General features: G+C 46.2%; 1 protein-coding gene across 1 annotated transcript in view; it reads right to left on the bottom strand.

Annotated features, from left to right (window-relative positions):
* Window positions 1-31: 31 nt before the first annotated feature.
* LOC134446545 (transmembrane protein 132D-like) overlaps window positions 32-10,000 on the bottom strand; it is a 156,974-nt gene continuing 147,005 nt past the window's right edge. The window contains exons 7-10 of the mRNA XM_063195909.1: window positions 8,386-8,513; window positions 7,896-8,307; window positions 707-1,021; window positions 32-472 (exon numbers count right to left, since the gene is read on the bottom strand). Coding sequence (XP_063051979.1) covers window positions 137-472; window positions 707-1,021; window positions 7,896-8,307; window positions 8,386-8,513 — 1,191 coding nt within the window. The 3' untranslated portion in view covers window positions 32-136. The remainder of the gene's footprint in view (window positions 473-706; window positions 1,022-7,895; window positions 8,308-8,385; window positions 8,514-10,000) is intronic.

Below are 10,000 nucleotides of genomic sequence, written 5' to 3' on the forward strand. Positions count from 1 at the left end.
CGCACGCACACATGCGCACACACACACAATACTTACAAAATGAACAAACAGAAAATCAACAGAAAACGAGAAATAAAAAAAAAATGAAAGACAAAAACATAAGGAGGGGATAGAGGGAGAAAGGGATAAAGAGATTTTAGACTGCGTCTCTTAGCACTCCGTCACTCAGCCTCTCCATGTAGTTCCTCAACTCTTTGCAGTCATTGAGCTCCACGTCCCGACACACCCACTGGATGTCCCCTCCTCCTCCGGTCGTCGTGCCCCCCGAGCCCGAGCCCACGCTCCCGCTGCTGGGGCTCCCTCTCTCCCTCTCGGCCGTGGTGGTGGTGGCCACCGTGCTGAAGGTGGTGAACTTGACCCGCTTCCTCTTGCTGGTGGGCGAGTCCCCCCCCTTCTGCATCGCCAGCTCCTTATTGCCCCCTCCTCCTCCCCCCCCAGTGCTGCTGCCGTCGGGCGAGCGGTGCACCTGCCCCTGGATGTGCTTGGGCAGGGTGTGGCAACCCAGAGGACTGCCCCCCACCATCATGTCCCCTCCCACTCCCCCTCCCCCTCCTCCTCCTCCTCCACACACCACCCCCCCACCCCCCATCAGCAGCTGACTGCCTTCCTCCAGCGCGCCCAGGCTACTGTCCATCACCATCACGCTCAGGCTGGAGTCGTCGTCGCCGTGGTGATGGTGGTGGTGGTGGTGGTGGTGGTGGTGGGCGAGCCCCAGCCCCAGCTCGGCCGCCTCGCTGCCCAGCCAGACCCAGTCGTGGGCGTGGGGCCCCGCGGCGCCGCCCTCGGGCCCTTCCTCGCCGCCCCCCAGCGCCTTGTGTGGGTACTTGAGGGTGTAGGAGACGCAGTTGATGAGGAAGACCAGGATGGCCAGGCAGAAGACGCCCAGCAGCGCGTACATGCCGATCTCCAGGTCCGTCAGCCCCCCCCGCGGGCTCTGCAGCAGGTCGTCCTCGTCATCCAGACTGTCGTTGTCCTCGCCGTTGTCCTCGCCGTCTACGTTGCGACCCCTGGGGATATCCACCTACAGTTCAACAAAACACAACATACAATAGGATTTACAGAAACACTGTTTTCGGACATGTATCAACATGTAGTATTGTGCAATTACACTATCAATCAATCAATATTTATTATTGCAGATTACCATACATGACTATTATTAAATGTGCTAATGAGTGTGCTACATACCAGGCTTGTACGAAATTCCGAATGGAAAGAATTTCAATTCAAAATAATGCCATAATACGAACACTAGGTGGTGCCATTACCTTGAATTTCTTTGAATTTAATCTACACCACCCATTGAAAGTACATAGAACACCACCACCTACTGTTCATATTATGGCATTACTTTGAATTGAAATTCTTTCCTTTCGGAATTTCGTACAAGCCTGCTACATACTTATCCCTAACCATAACCCTCAGGTACAATGCAAGTGCATAATATTACAGGGTTTATTATAATTTGTCATATTTCCCTTTCATAAGTAGTGTGTGTGTGTGTGTGTGTGTGTGTGTGTGTGTGTGTGTGTGTGTGTGTGTGTGTGTGTGTGTGTGTGTGTGTGTGTGTGTGTGTGTGTGTGTGTGTGTGTGTGTGTGTGTGTGTGTGTGCGCGCAAATTATCCACACTTGAGGAGATCCACCATACACGCTGCACAAACAGAGCATTAAACATCCTTAAAGATCACACACACCCTGGTCACAGGCTCTTCACCATGCTACCATCTGGCAGGCGCTTTAGGACTCTGCGTGCCCGCACTACGAGAATGAAGGACAGCTTTTACCCTACTGCCATTAGACTCTTAAACTCAATTCGCCCCCTCAATACTTCAGGACTATCGATACTGTGAGATGTACATGGGTTTTTTATTTTTTATTTTTATTTTTTTATGGATTTTTATGGTTTTTTATATATTATTTATTTACTGTTAATATATCTTTTATTTGGTGGGCATTTGTGGGTTGCTACTAAACATAATCTCGCTATATTTATATAGTGACAATAAAGTCTACTCTACTCTACTCTACTCTACATGTATCAGTATGTGATATTATGTAATTTACTTACACTGTACAGGTAACACGTTTGTAACTACTCTACATGATTCAACAGTGTAATATGTACTCGAAGGTCTGAAGCTCCTATGCACAGCCAGTTTCCAGATGCTGGTCAAGTGTAATCTTCAGTGATCGAAGGAAAACAAGAAGATTGACTGCACACTGGTGGACTTAATTATGCTGTTTTTATTTTATTTTATTTAGTGAACATGTTTCGCTCGTGCTTCGTCAGGTACACTTTGCCAATTGGAGGTATGCAAATGTCAAAGTGAGCCTAGCGAAGCACGGACGAGACGTGTTGCTGCACTAAATTAAAAAAAAGCAGCAACATTTAAGTCCACCAGTGTGCAGTGATTCTTCTTGTTTTCCATGTAATGTCATGTACTGGGCAGTCATGGGTGAGCGGTTAGGGCGTCAGACTTGCATCCCAGAGGGTGCCGGTTCGACTCCCGACCCGCCAGGTTGGTGGGGGGAGTAATCAACCAGTACTCTCCCCCATCCTCCTCCATGACTGAAGTACCCTGAGCATGGTACCGTCCCACCGCACTGCTCCCCATGGGGTGCCACTGAGGGCTGCCCCCTTGCACGGGTGAGGCATAAATGCAATTTTTTGTGTGTGCAGTGTGCAGTGTTCACTTGTGTGCTGTGGAGTGCTGTGTCACAATGACAATGGGAGTTGGAGTTGGAGTTACTTACCTAACTGTAACCCTAAGTGCTGATTTAGACTGCTCCTTCAGTTGCAGGACACGTATTGTCAGTTGGGGGTGGCGGAAGATCAAGTACCCCAACAGCAACCATGCCCCTCTTCTTTTAGCGCTGAAACGACCCCTTGCAACGATCAACGTATATTTCTTCCTGGCAGAATTGTCCGTGATCTGCCGCTGCCCCCCAGCCCCACTGACAGTACGTGTCCTGCAACTGAGGGAGGAGTCTAAACTGACCTTAACCCTCAGGTACATTGCAACTACATAATGTTACATAATAGTAATGTTATCCTGATTGATGATGTACTGTACATTACCAGCCCTATAGGGATGTCCACCCACAGATCAATAAAACACACAACACAACAGGATTTACATACACTTACATCCTCATATTATTTTACATTATGTTTTCCCTTGAAATGCATTAAAAAACGGAGACATTTTAAATGTTCCCCGTTTATATTCACTGCCTCAGGGCAATGAAGGATGAGATGCACAAAAGCACACAGATGAAGAAAGTAAACAGTCAGTGCGCCTCCTCTGAATCAACGCTCGCCCAGAGACAGCACTCTGAATGCTATCTCTGGGAGCGGAGTGGAATGGAATAGAAAGGAATATAAAACGCTGGGACTGTCATTGAGAATGTTAAATGAGGTTAGGGGAGGGTGTGTGTGTGTGTGAAGGTTTACAATCTTGGCAAAATGCTTAAGGAGCCGCAGGTGGCATGAGATGCCGTACCTGGTAGATTGGTTAAAAGGGCAGGACGTAGAGTAGAGGAGGAGGAGGAGGAGGAGGAGGAGGACATTTACATGAGGATTGATGGCATGGGGCGGCGAGGTTGCTTGTGCGGTTCAAGAAGGTCATGGCGACATGACGCGCGCACGTGTTTGTGCGTGTGTGCATGTGTGTGTGCATGTGTGTGTGTGTGTGTGTGTGTGTGTGTGTGTGTGTGTGTGTGTGTATGTGTGCACACACGCACGCATGTGTGTGTGTGTGTGTGCGTGCGTGCGTGCATGTGTGTGTGTGTGTGCATGGGGTAGATGGTACTGATAACATTGTTTCACATGTGTGTGTGTGTGTGTGTGTGTGTGTGTGTGTGTGTGTGTGTGTGTGTGTGTGTGTGTGTGTGTGTGTGTGTGTGTGTGTGTGTGTGTGTGTGTGTGTGTGTGTGTGTGTGTGTGTGCATGTGTGTGTGTGTGCGTGCGTGCGTGTGTGTGTGTGTGCATGGGGTAGATGGTGTTGATAACATTGTTTCACATGTGTGTGTGCATGTGCGCGTGTGTGCATGCGCGTGCGTGTGTGTGCATGTGTGTGTGTGTGTGTGTGCATGGGATAGATGGTGCTGATAACATCGTTTCACATAAGGACCTTTGCCGTATGCACCTAAAGGGATTCTATAATATTTGACCACCACTGTAAGCAAGCTAAAAAAGAGATAAAGCCGTTCACCAGCCTGCCTGCATAACAGAGTAGCACTCTATAGGACAGTGTTTCTCAACCAGGGTGCCGGGGCACCCTAGGGTGCCGCACGCCTCCTTCAGCGGAAACATGGCTGACCCAAAATTATGTGACCTAAATAAATAGATTAATTATGTAATATAAAGTATGTAATATAATATATCTAATTGTCTAAATTAATAAATGAATGCATAGCCTGTCTGAGATAAAGCTGCAACTTCAAACGTCTCCAAATGTGTTACTTTTCTGAGCTTGTGTGGTATCGGATGTGATGCCATGTTACGGTTTTGGTAGTTTGGGGTTAGCCTGGTCCTGACCATCCCATAATACTACCATTTCATTTCGTATTTATGGTCTGGCATTTGTTTGCTCTGAAGCAATTGTAGGAAGCAGGAAGCTTGCATTCAGTTATGGTTTGAAATTATTGGACACCTCTCACCCAATCGCTGGCAGTTACTCAACAACAACATAGCGCAGACCAATGGCTCTGGCGCAGATGTGTACGTCATTGTCACGAGCGTCCTCCCCCTTTCGCGCCCACGTGGGGGGCGTATTCGATTATTGGCTGTTTTCTGGGGGGGCGTTGCGATCAAATTTCTACTGCTCCAGGCACTCCACAGAGAAGCACGGCCAGACTACAGTAGTGGAGCCAATCCTTTGGTGGAAGTACGTAGGATGGCTCGCGAGGCTAGTTTGGGGTGCCTTGAGATTTTTCATGACTTGAAAGGGTGCCTTGCTTAAAAAAAGGTTGAGAAACACTGCTATAGGGTATCCAAATATGCACTGCCACAGAAAAAAGGGTCTACAGCTTTAAATTTACACGTGACAAAATATTCAGAAAGTCTTCGTTCTATTGACTATAAGATTTCCAAATGTGCTCTGCGACAGAAAAAAAGGGTTTACAGCTTTAAAATTTACACACCACAAAAGATTCAGAATGTCTTTCCTCTACCATTGACCATAGGGATTTCCCAGCACCACAGTCCAATCCCTCAACACTGTGAATTGTTCTTATCTAGCCACAACTACTGTAGGAGTCGAAATGTTGCCAAGCGATACCCGCTACATTACAGCATTTAAGAGTACTCAAACACGTTTTGATAACCTCCCGCTATAATAGCCACCATCTTTCATTACAACCTGTTTTAATTAGGCCCATGATACCCCGCAAGGCTGAAAAACAGTGTGTGTGTGCCTGTGTGCTTGTGTGTGTGTGTGTGTGTGTGTGTGTGTGTGTGTGTGTGTGTGTGTGTGTGTGTGTGTGTGTGTGTGTGTGTGTGTGTGTGTGTGTGTGTGTGTGTGTGTGTGTGTGTGTGTGTGTGTGTGTGTGTGTGTCTGTGTGTGTGTGTGTTCTGTCCTGCGCCTTATCTCCTCTCCTCTCCTCCACTCTCTCCACGCTCACAGTGGGTGGGCGGCACATGTCAGCTATGGAGACAACAGACATCCTTAATGATACACCTTCCAGGGCTTTGAGAAGCACAGCTCATTGTCTAAAAAAAACCCTCTACCAGGTAATTATTTTCACATCATCACTTCACACCGCCACTGGCTATTTAGGCAGAAGAAAAATGATTGAGGAGGAGGAGGAAGGGTGGGAGAACTCCAATGGATTATGAGAGCCAGGGCCGCTGACAAGCTTTTGCTGGGCCCGGGGCGAAGTCATTTGAAAAGGGCCCCTATCCAATACATACAATGTAATGAAGACCCAATTTTTGGGCCCCTTTATCTCTGGGCCCAGGACAACTGGACCCTTTGTCCCCCCCTCTCTGTCGGCTTCCCTGTTGTGAGTACTTTCAGTGAGAAAGAAGGGAAGAGTGCAGACATCCAGACCTCCTGCCAGCTATACTGTAACATGCTTCATGTACAGTAGTCATTTGGATTAGCCACCGGTTAGATCACAGCTTTTGCCCCTTTTTAGCCATAACACAGTCAACTCCATTTCAAAGCTGTTTTAAAGTGTCGTCCTACTCACTCAAAAAAAAACTCCAGACACCTGTCATCACTACAGTCCTGTGAGTACTTGGAAAAGCTGCCCTCATTCTCTCACTTTTGCAAGTTCAATGTTGAACGGTGAACGCATTTAAGGATATGCAGGCTTCTGTAGTACGTTTCAACGGCCTCTCTGAGGGAATGTAAACTGCATTGCCAAAGGCAGTAACAGCATACATTTTCACATTTTATTTAAACTCATAATTGTCCTTCCCCCACCTCCTTTGTTTTGTGAATAAATGTATAGTTCATTCTTCAGACGAAGGTACAAAAGCATCCACACTACTGTTGTTACACCATGTTTTTTTGTGATTCACTTCACAAACGTAGCCTACACCATGTTTGACTGGGCTATAAAAAATATTTCCTCTGTGTTATGTTAATATAGACCATTTCTATGCCTCAGTAGGGCACAAAATAAGGCATGTACTGATATAGCTATACCTGCCAATCACTGCACTTGTTCAGCTGTCCAATATAACCTTGATTGACCACCTGCTTGGACCCTCAAGGCTTGAGTAGATCTTTGTGAATCATCACCATGATATATAATATAACAGAACTCTTCACTCTTTTTCTCCTTTCGAAGATGGACACACTTCACACATGTGCCAGATTTGCCTTTTCACCATTTCTGTCACTGATTGTCATTGACCTTGACCTTGACGAGCATGTTCCAGATGAGTGGTGTGGAGTGGTTGGTTCAAGAGCTACGGTATGACATCTATGCAAGCGTAGATGGAGGGTAGGTGATGAGCACATCATCAAAAAGCCATATCATTTTTTATGTGATATCTGAATGACCTCCACAGCTATTACTCATGGACATGGCCGCCCTGGCTGGCTGGCTCGCACTTCAATGCATCTGTCTGATGGCCATGAGCTTGGTGGATGTAGTGGTTGTGCTATAATTGTCATCACATGTGCAGCATGTGCAGACTTTTTTGTTGCGGTATTGCTGATTACAGTAGGTATTGCATCTTGGCATAGCATGTGCACGTCATCTTCTTGTACATTTTTCAACAAGTCAACACAAGTTGTGCACTATACATTAGCCTATATATGAAGAACTCAGATGCAAAACCCCCTAAGTGCCTGTTCAGAAACTAATCTTAATTAACTTTTATTTAATACAAAGCTCTCAAATTTGCATACATTTTTTATTTCATTTATTTAATATAACTTTTTATATGTATTATCAAGTACATGAATGTAAACCAAACCAACAACGGGGTTCTCTAAAAATATAGAAGTGCAAGAAGTGCAGGTCTTCAGAAATGGAGTTAGGGGGTTTTGCATCTGAACTCTTCATATATAGTATTTCTGCATATTTAAGTTGACATTACCACCATTGTTGTGATAACAGCTAGTGATGAAGTTGCATATCCTGTTGCATATCCCCAATTGGTACCAAGGGTGAAGTTGTTGGTTTTAGGGTGGTTATTTTTTTAACAAAATAATTGTTGGAACTGTAGGCAAAATTGAGATATTGACATACAGTAAGTTCCTAAGAATTTCAGCCAATGCATTTGGGAGGCTCTTAGTAGAAGCAAGATACTGTAGTTGTAGGGAAAGTCTTCACCTTTAACCAACCCCTGAGTATAAATTATTTTTTAATGAAATGCATAACACACTGTATGACGTAAGATGGACACGAGCCCAATGGCAAAGCTGAAACCCCACCTGTGCTGGGAAGTCCGCAAAGTCTATGGGAAGCTGGCTGCCGTCGTCTGACAGTTTGTCCCCTCCGGGCCTCCGTAGGATGTCGGTCCTGGTGGTGGAGGTGGGCGTGGTGCCAAACCTCCTCATGACGGTGTCGCTAGCGTCCGACACGGCAACGATGCCATAGTGCACGCTGGCCGAGGACACGGACGGCGGTCGCCTCTGGGGAGGCCGGCTCATGGTGCGCCCTCGCCCCCCATCCTCTGCCCCCTCCGGCGGGTCGGGTTGCCCGAAGCGAACCCGGACGTGGCAAGTGCCGCTCGCCAAGGTGGCGCGACGAGGCTTGTAGCGCTGGCACGTTTCGGGCACGCTCAGTTCGACCCGCAGGAGCATGCCCTGGCCCTCAGCCTGGGCTGTGATGATTGGCCAGCGCCTGGACACGGGTGATGATGTAGCAGCATCTAATTGGACGCCACTGGAGCCGCCGCCACTGCTGGGTGTCCGCTGGGACTGCGTTTGCACCTGTAGCACGGACTCGTCCAGAGACGCGGCACTCAGCTGGAAGGTGGAGGGGTCGTAGAGGTCCAGGGGCGCCGACGAGCCATCGCTGAACTGCAGCCAGACACTTACTAGCGCCTCCTAGTGGAAAAAAAGACAAAGACAGAGACACACACAGTGAGGAAGACATGCTTTTCTATTGGTTCAGGAAGGCAGATGCTGAGGCACTCAAGGTTACAATTTTTTTCCTTTTTTATTTGGCTACATACGCCCTGAAGAAGGCCATAAGGGCTGAAACGCATAGGCATTGTAGCCAAATAAAAAAATAAAAAATTGTAACCTTGAGTGCCTCAGCATGTGTCTTCCTGAACCAAGTTTGAGAGCCCCTACACTGATGAGACCCAGAGGCACTCCAATTACCTGCTTGTGTTTGATGCTTTTCTATTGCTTGCAATGAAACCTTTTAACTCAGTAAGACACGGCGCCTGTTATAAATGAAGTGTTACCAGAATAGCAATGATGAAGTCGTAATGTATGGTAGTAACGTTTTTTTCAGTGACTATTGTACCGTTATGTGTTAGGGAACCCTGGTGCCGCGGGCCCCTTTCAGGGGTGCTGTGGAAACGTGGCTGATAAATACAATTATGTAATGTAATACATATTTGTCTAAATTGATAAGTTAATGCTAGTCAGTGGAATCTTTCATCTGCCATTTACGCACAATAAAGTAAATATAAGTCGCCCCAGCTGCAACTTCGAACATAGGTGGTGTGACGTTTCTAAATGTGTTACTTTCCTAAGCTTGTGTGGTATCGGATGTGATGCCATGTTATGGCTTGTTGGTTTAGGGTGCCTTGAAATTTTTCATGAATTGAAAGGGTGCCTCGCCTAAAAAAAAGGTTTAGGGACTACAACAGTTCATGCACTTTTATATATTGCCTTGTATATACTGCTTTTAGTTTTGTTAACACATTTGATAATGCACTATGCAAATAAACCGGGCTTGACTTGACATGTATCTCCCATACGTTTTAACAACAAGAGGAAAAAGAAATACAGTAGAAGGGAGCAACATAGTCACTCTAATAATGTGCATAATGGCGTCTTCTTTATCTAAAAATCTATTGTTTTGACGAGGACTGTAGTGCCATTCGAACGATGACTATGTGGCATGTTGTTTAGTTCTGGAGGAAGTCCAAGAATGATGACAGCTGCCATTACTTGCTCCCGCCTTCACACAGATTTGAATCTTAAATTAAAAAATTTAAATTTAATTATGACTTGCTAGACCCAGCCACTATGGACCTTACGCCTCTAAGAATCTTGGTCGTAACCTATGTGGACCTTATGACTCTACAATCTCTATCTATCTCTTTTTTCCCTGCCTTCCTGCTATTTCTGCCTCTCCTCTCTACCTCTCCTTTTAAATCCATCTCTAACAATGATGTTGTTTCCCCATTTGTTAAGCACTTTGAGTTACATGCCTTGTATGATACAGTGCTATACAAATACAATTATTATTATTGAAAATTATTATTATATCCCAACTTCCCTGTTTCACCTGTCATGCACGAAGGCTGCCCGAATGGTCTCACCATCCCTACTCCCCTACTCCTTCATTTCACCAC

The sequence above is a fragment of the Engraulis encrasicolus genome, chromosome 3, assembly GCF_034702125.1.
Source record: "Engraulis encrasicolus isolate BLACKSEA-1 chromosome 3, IST_EnEncr_1.0, whole genome shotgun sequence".
NCBI classification, from domain to species: domain Eukaryota; kingdom Metazoa; phylum Chordata; class Actinopteri; order Clupeiformes; family Engraulidae; genus Engraulis; species Engraulis encrasicolus.